Source organism: Archocentrus centrarchus, chromosome 3 (assembly GCF_007364275.1).
Source record: "Archocentrus centrarchus isolate MPI-CPG fArcCen1 chromosome 3, fArcCen1, whole genome shotgun sequence".
Classification (NCBI taxonomy): Eukaryota; Metazoa; Chordata; class Actinopteri; order Cichliformes; family Cichlidae; genus Archocentrus; species Archocentrus centrarchus.
This window is the reverse complement of record NC_044348.1, coordinates 30,696,122-30,711,304: the sequence shown is the minus strand read 5'-3', so window position 1 is coordinate 30,711,304 and position 15,183 is coordinate 30,696,122. Positions and strand designations below refer to the sequence as shown.

At 41.1% G+C, this 15,183-nt stretch overlaps 1 protein-coding gene across 1 annotated transcript; it reads right to left on the bottom strand.

Moving 5' to 3' along the window:
• Positions 1-774: 774 nt before the first annotated feature.
• Positions 775-14,803, bottom strand: tdp1 (tyrosyl-DNA phosphodiesterase 1). The gene is given in 17 exon segments (XM_030757699.1): positions 775-966; positions 2,139-2,216; positions 2,219-2,243; positions 2,382-2,484; positions 2,832-2,939; positions 3,653-3,719; positions 3,883-3,931; positions 6,883-7,059; positions 7,227-7,305; positions 8,534-8,704; positions 9,020-9,112; positions 10,085-10,119; positions 10,243-10,339; positions 10,452-10,507; positions 12,238-12,281; positions 13,085-13,675; positions 14,669-14,803. Coding segments are annotated over 16 exon segments (1,845 nt in total). The 5' UTR covers positions 13,674-13,675; positions 14,669-14,803; the 3' UTR covers positions 775-892.
• Between the last annotated feature and the right edge of the window lie 380 nt (positions 14,804-15,183).

Genomic DNA, 15,183 nt, shown 5'->3' with positions numbered 1-15,183 from the left:
GAAAAAAAAAAGCCCATCGCTGAGATAAACTTACACAATCCTGAACTCCCCAAGTGAAGCAGGAAAAAAAAAAAAACTGGATATGGATCTTTATCACCAATACTGGTTTGCCTTCAACCGCTCAATGATTAATTTAGCCCAAGGAATACAAAGAAACGCAATCATCAACCTGGTAGGTAAGAAACATGAAGTGCTGTAAATCCTGACAACCAAAACATGGTTAAAAAACAAAACAAAGAAAACCTAGACATTAATGGTTTCCCCAAATCCTGTACAAGCTTTATCCTTTATGATATTAAGAAGCAAACATACTTATTGAACAGTTGCTGTCCAGCAGGTTTCATTTCAAAGCAGTGATTTATACAATGCTGTCGCTTTAAATCAAGCACAATTATCCAGAATCTGCCCCACTATGCAAAATAATATCCCACCAGAATTTTCCTGGAATCCTAGATTGAAATTCAATCACAACTCACAGTCGCCTCAAGCTGCTTTATATTGTAAGGTAGAGGCTATACAATAACACAGAAAAACCCCAACCATCAAAACGAGCTCCTATGAGCAAGTACTTTTGGCAACAGTGGGAAGGAAAGCTCTGGCAGAACCAGGCTCGGGGAGGGGCAGCCATCTGCCGGTTGGGGGGGTGAGGAAATCACAAATGAACGTTTGTAATTCTCTTTGGGTGCAACCTTTCATGTTTAAATCCTGCTCCAACACTGCAGAAACAACACAACTGACACTGCAATTCTAACAATATTTTGTTTATTGGTAGAAATCATGTGAGTCTACAGTACAGTATAAAATATTTAGGAAAAAAAAAAACTACTGACCACTAACAGCTAGACACAGTACTGACAGGTACAGACAAAATGAAATGTGTGTGTGCACATGATCAGAGGGGAACCCAGATGTTGCCGTGCGTGTCAGGAGCCTGGCTGTAAGGAATGTTCCAGATCCAAGGCTGATCTGAAAGCAGAGAAAGAGTGCAGTAAAATTCAAAGTGTTCATACTTTAAGTCTGGAGATTGACTAGGTCAGTCTAAAGCCTTCCACTTCCTGCCCCTGATGAACTCCTCTGCGGTTTGGCAGCGTGTTTTGGGTCATTATCTCGCTGCATGATGAAGGATCTCACAATCAGTTTGCTTGTATCTTCTTTAAATGGACAGAATGTTTTCTGTGGACTTCTGAATTCATTGTACTGCTGCCATCATGTGTGACATCATCAATGAAGATTAATGAGGCTTGTCTCTGTACTTCTTGGCAAATTCCAGCCCGGCCTTCCTCTTCTTCTTGCTAATTAGTGGTTTGCATCTTCTGGTGAAGCTTCTGTACTTTAGTTCATGAAGTGTGAACAGTAGATCGTGATCCCTTCACTCCTGCCCTCTGGAGGTGTTGCTGATGTCACTAACAGCTGTTTTAGGGTCTTTCTTTACAGCACTTACAATCTTTCTGTCATCAGCTGTTGTTGTTTTCCTTGGTCTACCTGTTCAACACCTGTTACTTAGTACACCAGTGACCACTTTCTTCTTCGGGATGTTCCAAATGGTTGTGCTGGCTATGACCAATGTTTGTGCATTGGCTCTGATTGATTTTCTGTCTTCACAATTGTTTTGCACCCACAGACAGCGCTCTGGTTTTCATGTGGTGACTCCTCTAACTATAAATGCACAGTCTGCACAGGCAAAACCCAAACCGAGACACTCAGCGCTATTTACTGTTTGAATAATCAATGTAACAGGACACACCTGGGCAACAAAACACACCTGTCAGTCACATGTTCCAATACTTTTGCTCATAAGAAAAATGGGTTGCTTTGGTACCTGTGTACCAAACCCAGATGTAAATACCTGGAAATAAAGCTGAGGTGTTGATCTTTTGTCTCATATTCATCTTTTAATGTCAGACCCAGAAGCCTAACTGTGGGTCTTCAAAATTTGATGTCCAGAAATTACATCAATCTTTTAAACACAGTCTGTTTTAAATTATTCCCACTGATTAAGAACACTCAAACCCACAATAGTGTTATTACCAAACATGGCTGTTCAACCTAAAAAAAAAAAACACACAAAAAAAAAACACAACAGTGCAGTGGATCAATGATGTATCCAGATTTCATGCATACATACAGAAGCCCTGTACCTTTAGCAGTGTAGGATGTAGGGGGGAGATCAAATGGCACAGGGAAACCTGAGGAGGACGAGGAGACCGGAAATGGATTTTGTCAATGGGGAATATCTTCATGTTCTGCAGAGGAGACAACTGTCATATTACTATACATTAAGTCTGTATAATAATGCACCTTTATTAAAGGCAATAGAAAAGCTTCTGTTCATAATGAAACAATGCCGCTTTCATCCACGTTTGTTTGTATGTTCCTCTTACAAAGGCCGACGGCACGTAGAGGACTCCCAGCTCGTACGAGCGGATCATCATCTGAGTGTTGTTCTTCTCCAGCGCACCCCACGCTGCCTTGGACAGATTGGCACTGAAACGCACAGCACACACAAAGTGAACCTTTTTATTACAGCTCAGCCAACAAGGAAATGACCAGACAGATGACAAACACAATGCTACAACACACAGTGTAACCATTTCATAAGAATATCCTTTCACTGATTATAGAATTTATAGAATAGCTAATTTCATCAACCATATAGTGTATTTATATAACAGAACAATTATAAAAGCACCCACCATTCATCTTAATTCTGTAATCCATAAAAAAAAAAACTTATTTCTAGCCTTGTAAGAAAATGTAAAGCTGTCTATTTTAGCAGTAAATACTATATGCAAAATAAGAGGACACACAACACCACACACACACACACACACCTTGTGACAAGGAACCAGGCAAGCTGAGAGAAATCTGGAGATGTTCTCATATATGTCTTGATATGTGGCATAGCGTGACTCCTCCCTGTAGCATCTGCATTCCAGCAGCTAAAAAACCACACACACAAAACCAGAGATCACCTAAACCATGTTCAGTAGGCGTGCAGAATGTAGAGCAATAGTAGGTCTACTTGTATATTCTAAATAATACAGAAAAAAAGCCTAGAAGCAAAAATTCTGGCTTAGTTTTGAACCATGTCGTGCATGAAATAACTCTTCTTCCCGAATGCCAAATGTAAGCCAGAAGTTAACCGAGCAAACCGGAAGTGGCCAAAATTCTCATGTGGTCTATGGACCACATGAATGATTATGTTATCTGGGAGTTAGAACCAGAATTCCACTGGCTCACAGATGATACAACACAACCTGGCAGCCAAACGCCATGGAGCATTCAATAATGCTCTCCTGTCTTGGCATTGTTACGTCATCTGTTCAGGCTCAGACAAGCTGTAACATTTTGTTGGTTATTAATAACTGTTTCAATCAGCAAGTCCCAGCTTATCTGTTAGACCTGGGACACCATTATATAATTCAGGTCATTTACGAGCCTTAGTTGGTTCAGTGCACTAAAAAGGTACAGCGCTGAGTAGCAGCTCTAAACTGCTGGTCAGGTCGTCCACCTCGCTAAAATCCTTAGCCAGAAAGTGGCCATGAATCCAAAAAGAAAGCCTGGAATCCTTTTTACTTGCACACTGGAAGTGACTGATTAACTCCACACCCGAACAGCAGATCTGAATTTTGCATTGACAGAATAAACTCACTGGAAGTAAGAGTGGAGCCAAAGTTGTTTCTGAGCTGTCTGGATACTGTAGGGAAGAGAGCCTCCAGCTAGAATGCAAAAAGGTTTAGATTACAAGTAAATGCACAATAATAAAAGCAGAAAAATAAAAAAAAATGAAAGGTTCCAAAATTAAAAACATTTTGGAAAACATTGCGTTGTTTCCTTGAATTATACAGCATTAATAAAAATTCAAATGTGAGGCACATTTACCTGGATATCCCTCTAAACTCATCCTCACATCTTCGACTGATGGATACAGCTGCAAAAAAACGTCCTGGTGACTGCCAGTCAAACACAGCAGCTACAGAGTAACTGTTACTGCTTCAGAACAGAAAAGTCATAAATGAGCTGAGTGGCTCAATAATCTGAGCAACAGCATGATATACGAGGGTGGGCTGAAAGGTTCAGAGGCTGACTAAGAAGGAGTTACCATACAGTAATTAAATTTGGCATGCCTTAAATTAAACCTTTACTGATGCCAACTGCAGGTTTTCTTTCCAGATAAACCTGCACTGGATACAAAACTGAGAACTTGGTAAAGAAGTACTAGAGACATTTTGTGAAAATTGATGAAATTTGGCACCGTGGTGTTATCAAATATCTGCAGAAAAAGGGGATAACCCCCAAGGACATTCATGCTGACATGGTTGCTACATTAGGGGATGATACTCCAACTTTATCAACTGTGCAAAAGTGGGCAGCTGAATTCAAGAGGGGTAGGGAGAGACTTGAAGATGACCCAAGGTTCAAACATCCTGCCACAGCCACTATCCAAGAAAACACTGACCTTGTTCACCACATGGTGATGGATGAAAGACGTTTAACTGTTAATCAGATAGCTAATGCTGTAGCCATCTCCCAGGGACGAGTTGAAAACATTCTGCATAACAAAACTGGCATGTCAAAGGTTTCCGCTCGGTGGGTGCCACGACATCTGACGCCTGATCAAAAGTGCACCAGGCTGGTCACGTCTCAGGTGAACTTGGCACTTTTTGAAGCAAATCAAGACGGTTTTCTTGAACGTTTCCTCGCCCAAGATGAATGTTGAGTTCATCACTATGAGCCAGAGACCAAACGGGAATCCATGCAGTGGAAACACCCATCTTCTCCCACACCAGAGAAGGCCAAGGTGGTGTCATCAGCAGGGAAGGTGATGATCTCTGTCTTCTGGGATGCAAAAGGCATTGTGGTCATAGATTACCTTAAAAAAAGGCCATACTATCAATGGAGAATACTATGCCAACCTCCTGAGGCAGCTGCGAAAGGCAATCAAGTCAAAATGGCCTGGAAAACTGACGAAGGGGGTCCTGTTTCACCAGGACAATGCTCCTGTACACAAGTCCATGGTTTCAGTGGCTGCAGTGTGCGACTGTGGCTTTGAGCTGGTTGATCACCCTCCATATTCTCCTGATTTGGCACCATCTGACTATTTTCTTTTCCCCAACATGAAAAAACTTGGCTGGGAAGCAGTATCGGACCGATGATGAGGTCATCTCTGCTGTTGAGGACTTTTTTGAGGGTCAGGATGAGAGCTTCTATACCAAGTGCTGCAAAACCGAGTGTGTGGACCGCGGGGGAAACTATGTCGAAAAATAAAATACATTTGGTCAAGTTCGAACATTGCATCGTGGTCAGCCTACGAACTTTTCAGCCCACCCTCGTACTATCAGGTTTTCTAACATCAGGAACCACTAGACCAAGTAAGAGAGTAACAACAAACCCCTGAGTGTACTGAACTCAGCAGAGTTTTGATTCATTGCTTAGTGCTGAAGTTTTCTTACAGTGCTGTGAAAAAGTATTTGGCCCATTCATTATTTAATTTGTTTTGTTTTGTTTTGCATATTTGTCTCACTAACATGCTTCAGATCATCAAACAAATTTTAATATTAGACAAAGATAACCTGAGTAAATACAAAATCCAATTTTTAAAATGATGATTTCATTTTTTATGGGGGGAAAAAAAGCCATTCAAACCCACCAGACCCTTTATGAAACAGTAACTGCCTCCCCTTGTTAAATCTTTAATTAACTATAATTAACTACATTTTTTTGGAAAGCTGAGTTCAATTTTTCTAGACAGGCCTGAGTGCTGCTAGAGCTTTTGAATCAAGAAATCACAAAGTGAAGCAGATCTCAAAAAGCAGCACATCATGCCACAATCTAAAGAAGCTCAAGAATGAGAAACAAAGTCATTGACATCTACCATCTGGAAAGGGTTACAAAGCCCTTTCTAAGGCTCTGGGACTCCAGTGAACCACAGTGAGCACAGTTATCCACACATGGAGAAAACGTGGAACAGTGGTGAACCTTCCCTGGAGAGCTGGCCTACCAAAATGACTCCAAGAGAGGATCAGGAGTAATTCACCCAGGAGGTCACAAAAGAACCGAGAACAACATCTAAAGAACTGCAGGTCTCACTTGTCCCAGTTAAGGTCAGAGTTCATGATTCAACAATAAGAAAGAGACAAGACAAAAGCTGAACTTTCTGAAAGGTTTGAGTACCGTTACATCTGGCGTAAAACCAGCATAGCATTTCACAAAAAGAACATTATCCCAACAGTCAAATATGGCGGTGGTAGTGTGATAGTCTGGGGCTGCTTTGCCGCTTCAGGACGACCCACCGAAATCGATGGAACCATGAATTCTGCTCTCTACCAGGAAATCCTGAAGGAGAATGTCCAGCCATCAGTTCATGCTCTGAAGCTCAAGCTCACTTGGGTTATGCAGCAGGACAATGATCCAAAACACACCAGCAAGCCCACCTCTGAATGACTAACAAAAAAAACAAAAAAAAAGATTTTGGAGTGGCCTAGTCCAAGTCCAGACTTACATCCAACTGAGATGCTTTGGCATCATCTTAAACAGGCTGGTCATGCTCCTATGTATCCTCCAATTTTAAAATTCAGCCACTAATCGCTTGATTGTTCTTACTGCCAAAAGGTGGCACAACCAGTTATTAGGTTTAGGGGCAATTAACTTTCACACAGGGCAGGCAGGTTTGGATAGCTTTTTTCCCCTTAATAAATGAAATCATCATTTAAAAACTGTATTTTGTATTTACTCAGGTTACCTTGTCTACCATTAAAATTAGTCTGATGAGCTGAAACATATAAGTGTGACAAATATGGAAAAACCTAAGAAATCAGTAGTGGGGCAAATACTTTTCATGGCACTTTGTGAGGGAAAAAAAAGTGTGTTGGAGGAACAGACCAAGTGCATAGGAGCGTCTGGGCGAAGAGAGGATTTTCCTAGCGTGGTCAGGGTGCGCTGAAATTCCCCTGCCAACCATTTGGATTTATCCAATCCCATAGAGCCGATGCTGGAGAATTGGCCAATCACGGGCCACCTTTCCTCGCCAGGAATAGGGTCTGTGTGTTCATACAGCAGCTTAACAACAAACAAAACAAAAAACACAGAAAAATGGGAGATCCAGTCATGTGAGAGAACATTAAAGAAATATTCCTGTGTGTTGCTTCTAATTGATTTTACAGACCATTGGACCATACCACAACTTTTTAAAGTAAAGTCACACAGTCAAGTTTCAAAATCTTTACCTTCCTCAGTCTCAGGTGGCCCCAGCGCTCCATTTCTGAACCTACGTATCTGCCTGGTGTTGAGGCGACTAAATACACCCTGATAACAGAAAACAAAAAGGTAGAGCAACCTGTAATCAACCAATCACATGGAAGCAAATCAATGAATTTAGGCATGTACACATCGACAAGAAGACCTCCTGAAGGTCAAACAGAGGATCAGAATGGGGAAGAACGTTAATGTAAGTGACTTTGAACGTGGCATGATTGTTGGAGCCAGACGGGCTGGTCTGAGTATTTCAGAAACTGCTGATCTGCTGGGATTTTCCCCACACAACTAGGGTTTACAGAAATGGTCTGGAAAAGAGAAAATATGCAGTGAGGGGCATTTCTCTGGGTGAAAATGCCTTGTTGAGAATGGCCAGACGGCTTCGACCGGAGAGGAAAACAGTACAATAACCACTCGTTACAACCTTGAAGTGGGTGCCACTTCTGTCAGCTAAGAACAGAAAACTGAAGCTACAATTCACACAGGCTCACTGAAATTGGAACAACAGAAGATTGGAAAAATGTTGCCTGATGAGCCTTCATATCTGCTGTGACACTTGGATCGTAGGGTCAGAATTTGGCACAAACAACATGTGGATCCTTCCTGCCTTGTACCAACAGTTCACTGTGCTACTTTTCCACCAACAATGTCCCGGTGCTCGTGCCAGGTTAAACGCTTAAGAACGGGCCCGCGTTTCCACCGCGTTTCTGTGAACTGCTCCTTTACGTATGAGTGTGGGCGGGTCCTCGTCTGGACACGGAAGCCGAAGAGTGCAAACGTGGGAGAACACGCTCCCCTTTCTTGTGCTGCGAACACATTTTATGGTCCAAACAAAACTACTGCAGCATCTGTGTGCAGCACAGAGGTAAACACAGACAGAAAATATGAGCAAGACTACAAGTACGCACTTTGTGTCCTTTTAGCTGCGATATGAACTGATACAAAGCAGCAAGTTCAGCCTTAGAGCCCAGCCTAATTCACAGCCGTGAAAAATCACTTCGCTTTTCTCATGTAATACACATGTAATATGGTAGAAAACTTGATGTTGAGATGGCAGAGTCACGCCCTTCTGCCACTTTCGTCACGTTTTCTTGGTTCGAGACCAGCTAGTTTGTGGGGCAGAGTTGAACCAGATTTTTGGCCGAGCACCGAGTGCCTTCACAGTGGAAAAAAATGCTGAATGGTTCAAATACTGGCACCGGCACCCTGTCGGAGGAAAAGCGGCCACTGATAGTGCTGTATTTGTGTGTGGGTGTGGGTGTGGGTGCCTTGTGTATACCTCGTCTCTGACAGGTCGTGCTCTTTGATTCTCTGGATCCACTCTTCAAGTTCTGGCGCTCGGTACGAGCCCAGATACTCCAGCAGGTCTCTCTTAAAGAAGGTGGGCGACTCACCTGCGCTCGGACTGCTTCCCTTTGGTAACCGAGGAAACAGAGGGCTCATCCACATCCTAGGTTAGAAAAAAAATTGTTTTAGGGGCATTTCCACAACCAAACCTGACATTTAAGCATTATATAAGTCTCATGTATGAGTATCTCTACTTTTAAAGTAGCTCATAAGCAGTACGGCAACCCTTCTTGAACTAGAAGGGCACTTAGAGCCTGCATCCAGTTTAAGCAAAGTGACCTGGATCTGTGTTCTTCCTTTGCCACATCTCTGCCACGCTGCATGAAACTTGGCTCAATAGTCTTTCTGTGTTCTTGATGACAGACAAAACACAGAAACAAACCACAATGATGACAATAAATATAGATTAAAGACATACCCTTGTGTTTTCTGGTACCAATCAGCTCTGATGAGATTAGAGGTCAAAATGATGACCCTGAATCCTTCCTCATACCACAGCAACATCATTTTCCTGATGACACATAACAATATGTATTTATTATACTGTGTATAATGTGAATCCCATAAACGTAAGCACACTCACGTGAGAAAGAATGTTTTTACAGGACACAGTTTTGTGACAAGTGCACACCATTATTATGCAGCTTGCAAATTATCTTTAGCAGCAATAACTTGAAGTAATAATTTTTGTATGATTTTATCAGTCTCTCGCATCATCATCATATCTCACACTGTCTTTTAAACACTGTTCTCCAAGTTAAATTCATGACCTTTTCGTACCACATACAATGAAATTTAATACAATTTTTAACATGATAACAAAAATAACAAAATATGATGCAAAGTGTGATATGGTTACGTAACAGTTTCAACAGCCTACTGCAACACAGTTATGCTAGTTTGTAATGATCAATAATTTTAAAGGGGACTTTTTATGCTCATCTCTGTATTTTTATTCTTCTGTGGTAGCTTTTCATGACTCACGGTTCAAAGTAATCTTTGACTTTTAATGTGCTTCTGTGCAGCCACTAAGTTCTTTCTATGTATGAAGGAAACAGTTTTAGCTCCTCCCCTTTAAGACATCTTTCTTCTGATTGGATGCCCCTCACAAACAGAAGATCTGAGCAGCAGGAGGGTGGGGCTTCTGTGCTCATAACTAGAAGTGTGTGGTCAACACATTCTCGATATCCTCGCTCTATGACATCACACAGAGCTGAGAGTTTTTTTATTTTTGTGATATAACTTTTAATTTAGATTTATGTAAATACAAACTCCACCTATGGCTGAGTTATTCCAGTAAGCAAAAGAAAAAAAAAACCTTACATGTGGTGCAGTTATCAAAGTCAAAATGTCAACACACACTCGTTTGTCCACCCCATATTCAAGGTACTGACACAAAGTAAAGAAAGAATCATAATTTAACCAACAAATGGGACTAGATTAATAACAGGGAGCAGCAACATTGATGAAGAGAAATGCTTACGTGTGGTGAGTTCCAAAAGCAATATCCAGCTTGGCCTGTAAAAATAAAAAAAAATTATTAAAAACATTAGCTCAACTTAAAGGGCAATTAAAAATGAACATAGTAATCAACCATTTGCCTTTGAGAAACATCTGTTTCCTGTGTGGCTCACTCTGTACCTGGCAGAAGCGCACATGTGGGAAGGGCTGAGCCTGCTGGATGAGCCGAGCTTTGGCCTCCCTCTTATCACCATGGACGATCAGAACTGGGCGATCCCTGAAAACACAACAGAGAGTATAGTTTTCACTGCATCATTACCGTCCTCCGCCCTGATGGAGTCAGCCCATTCAGTCCACTGCTGAATACACGGCCCCCACCCCCCACTTACCTAAACTCTGATGGGTACTGCTTCACCATCCAGCCAATATCAAAGCAGTAGTTAAACTATAAAGACAGAGTGGACCATTATTAATGAGAGTTTACAGCCATACTTTTATTTCTTTGCACTGAGCCAAGGTTTGCGCCTGATGGTGCACCTTACGCATTAAAAGTAAAGGCATCAAATTCATCCTGAGGGCTCTGTATGTATGTGTCAGCTGTTACATTAACCACATATTTCAGCCCCATGATGGAACTACAGAAAGTCTGGAGACCGGAGCTGTGTGGATAGTCAAGTTTGTTTAGGAAGGTTCCTAACTGGTTCCTAGGTGAACTACAGGTAAGAGCCGGTCAAATTCTCTAAAACGCTTAAAAAATGGGCTTCAACAGCTCCTTTGTGACCTCCTTAAGCAGAGGATATGCTGGGCCATCCTTTAAAAAAGGAAAGAAGATAAAAGTCATCCCACAACTCTCCATGAGACACCACCATGACTGACAAGTGATGCAGATGACGTAAATGGCAATTAATAGTGTTTTTTTATGTCATGCCAGAACCTGCTGATATGTTTTAAGCAACCTGTTAAACCCACAGGTGAGCTCTGAATATAAAGCTGCTGTAATAAAATCTGCTTCTTTAACAAGCTGCGACCTTGCATGAAGAGCGTAGACATTTATGTACAATTATGAGCTGCATTAAACTGATCACGGTGAATTTAAAGTTTACCATAACTCAGATTAAGTAATGCTGTATTTTGACTTCAGTCACAGAAAGCTTTAATAAAAACAGGAGTTAAACTGGAACATCTCTCCACCGACAAAAGAAAATATGAGTCGACAGGATGAGCAACTAATCTCAACGTGGCAAATGTTTCATTTCCCTTCATGGGCTCTTTGTTCTACAACATCGTGTCATATTACTAAGCAGCCTCGTGCAAGTGCAGTCGGATTCTCTGTTTCCTAACTCCGTATGAATTCTCCTTCACCTCATTTTTTAATCAAAGTGAAGGAAAAGTGTTTAGGAAAAGATGCAGGGGGTAACATTTTTAGACTATTCATCCGAAGCCCAGTAACTTCTATCGAGAGCTTTCAGTTTAACTAAAGATCTCCACAGAGCCTAAAAGAGCACAGAGATTTAAACATTTGAAGATCAATGGCGGACAGATTTTCCACCAAAAGCTGTTTCTATTTGGTTTTATCCAGAAGAGAGCATCATACTGTTAGAGTAAAGGCTGTGAATAATACATCTATGGTGTGAATTTGAACATCCTAGATCACACCGTTCTCGATTTATGGCCAACAAAGTTTTTGTGGAACAGACACCGACAGCTCAAACTTGTCTTCGAAACAGCCGAGCCGAAAATGAACAAACATTAGTTAATATGAATGTAAATAAGATATTATTTTTGAAAAGAATAAAAATAAACAAATTCAGACCAAATGTTACAGAGTGGATCACTTCAAACCTTCCGCTAGAAAGAATAACATGTATTGAAAGGTAAATAAGGGGTATTTGAACAGGTTTGGGGGCCCGTTTTGGAGTTTTGTAGGGGATGTGAGTCTAACAAAAAGTCAACCATAACATTTTTTTTTTTTTTAAATATGTAGTTTTTGGATTTTTTTTTTGCATTTTCTAATTGCTCTTTTTTTTCCTGGAGTGGATGTTTCCTTTTGAGAAAGCAGATGAAAACAATGTGTTAACTATGAGGAGGAGGTTGCTGTTTGGTTTCTCTTCACTCTTTTTTTTAAAATAAAGACATTTTTGCAAAAAAAAAAAAAAAAGGATAATTTTTACTCACCTGAACAGATTCTTTCAGGGTGCCAAATAATGGAGAAAGAATGTCTGAATGAAAGAAAGAAGTTTGGATTAATAGATAAAAGTAAAGCATTAAGTATTAGGAGGCAGCAGCTCCACAGCAGAGATTTCTGTGGGGAAATCACATGTCAGAAACAAAGCAAAAACCATTATTTTAAACAAGTTGAGCCACAAATGGCAAATATAACTGTCAGTTTCCCTTTTTTCCTGCTTTTCCTTCCTTGTTGCATTGTTTGTCACTGTTTGGCAGATGGCCGCTCTCTTGGGTCTGCCAGATGTTTCTTCTTTTATCTTCCCGCTGTTGGTAAGTGATTGCTCAAATGGGATCACTGGGTTTCTCTCTGTATTACTGTAATGTCTTTACCCCACAGCATAAAGTGCCTTGAGATGGTTACTGTTGTGAATTGGTGCTGATACACAATGAAGAGCAGTGTGAGTGTACGTGCAGCCACCACAGTGTATGAACTGAGTCCTTGGATCCAGAACTACATGGATGGGGATTAGTTTGTGATTATTTCCTTGAAAACATCATGACAATGTTTTTTCATTTTTCCTATTCGATATGCATTTGAGAGGACATGATGCAAAATGTTCTTTCCAAAAATTACTGGCTCCACTCCTAAAGTTGATCACTTTAAACTTTTTCAAATCAAACTTCTTTAGTAAAGCTGCTAATGAACAGAGAGAATACCAAACCAATCACACGAGCTCTTTGGTGATGTAATAAACATGAAATGAATGCTGGTCTGTGATGTCTAACTGGTAACTAGTAACTCTTCTCTTCACCTGAAGTTTTGTTCTTTCTTCTTGAAGTGTCAAACCAAACTCACCCCTGATGTGCAGCGCTCCACTGTTGTACTCTTTGTTCAGTCCTGTGACTTTGTTGAGGTAAAAACTGTAGGTGTCATTTAGAGGAGGAATACGGGACTCAAAGAAGTCATCTGGCTCATCGATGTAGTAAAGTCGGCCGTGAGGACTTGGAGGACGCTCATTCTCCACCTTGGGTTTCTTTGTTTTGGGACTCGGAGGCGCCTTCTTTGGCACGTCACTCAGACTCTTTGCCTTCACCTCTCCATCATCTTCATCGCTCTCAGAGAGAGCCCAGCCTGTGCTATCTAACACCACTTTCTTCCGCTTTCCAGCCAGCGAAGGGCTGGTTTCATACTTCACCGGATTTAACTGGTTCTTAGCAGCTGACTGCCTGGCTTCGGAGCCGACAGCAAGCGAGGACACGGGGGGTTTGGCCGGCTCTGGTTTCACCTCCACGGGTGGCGACGGAGTGGCAGACCTGTGGGAGCTGTGATTGGACTCGGTGGTTCGACGGCACTCAGATTTTGCAGTCCCGGAAGGGGGAAGAGCCTCATCATCGTCATCACTGCTGGAGATGGTCCACTTGCCATGCTGACTGTCCTGAGACATGCCTGAATCACAGAAACAGAGGCTATGAGTGAGAGAAGCCAAGAGTGATTCATGTGAGTGATTATTTACAAGGGTGCACAGAGACGCGTATCACTGAAACTTTCCCCTGATTTGATCTGCAGTGATTAGAAGACTTAAGGCCAAATAACAGCTTAAAGAATTTTATTAATCTAGTGTGAATAATTACAGAGCCTGGTGACGGTTCGATGGTTTCTAACTGAGAAAGTCTTTGTTTTGCCAAAGCTACAGTACTGTGCAAAATTCTTGAGCCACCCCTCATTTCTTTTTGCTTCCAAGGAGCCGGACATTCATGTAATCTTTTAATAGAGCTCTTGAGCAACAGTCCTCCAGGCTTTCTGAAGGTCTTTCAAAGCTTTTCTTGGACATTGGCTGTTTTTTTCACTCATCTTTATCTGACCATTTTTAGAGGAATTGTGTGTTTTTTTTTTTTTTTTTTGAAGCCACTTAAAACTGATCTATGAATTATTCAAGCAGAAAAGGACACCTAACTTAAGGGATGAACCAGTGTTCCAGCTACACTACAGACAACTTAGCAAAGAACTAATTTTAAATTGTATCGTTTGTATCTTTAAAAAACAGCCCTGGTCTCCTTTAAAAGCACTTTGTAGACTGTCACAAAACCACATAAGAGGTACAACAGTGAGCATCTACAGCCATCTGTAGAACACGGTGAAGGCTCTGTCATGGCTCAGGACTGCATTTCAGCCAGTGGTGTTGATTGATGAACACAGAAAAATACACTGTGTCACATTTTTGATCCACCATGCAATACCATCTGGAAAGCATGTGATTGACAACTTCGTTTTTCAGGCAGCCAACATCCAAAGCCTGGAGAACTATTCCTGAAGACTACTTAAAGAAATGGGCAGAAATCTGTGCACAAAGATGCACAGAAGAGACAGCAGGACAGCTTTTATGGACCAAAGCTTTCAGACTGTAACGAGAGCGTGACCGTCGTGCAGAACGTTTGTTACCGAATCAGATTAATGAGCAGCGACGCCGGTTGTTTCTGCTGGCAGGAGAGACTCTCATAGATCCACAGCCATCAAACTTCGTACAAAACATCAATTAAACACAACCGCGGCGCAGGAGACTCACAAGCATCACGGTCCGGGTGGAAACTTGCGCCTTTTCTTTCAGTTCCGCCACAAAGACGGAGTTCGAATGCAAACAGAAACGCAGGTCACACAAATGACGGGGAAACAGGTTACTATGGTTTTATATTTATCTTTATTTTATTATCTTTTTTGATTCATTCTTTTTTATTCAATTAGATTTGTTTGTTTTTATTGTACTGATGTTTTTTCCAGTTTAGCAAAGAATACAACTGAGTGTGTCTTTATATATTTGTATCAGATTTATTGTTGCTTTATATTCTTTTATTAGTTTTAAGTTTTGTTTTATTTTTTAATTTTAATTTACATTTCAGATTAGTTTGTATCAGTTTGACTCTTGGCTTTAGTCTTTTATATTTATTTATTTATTTTGA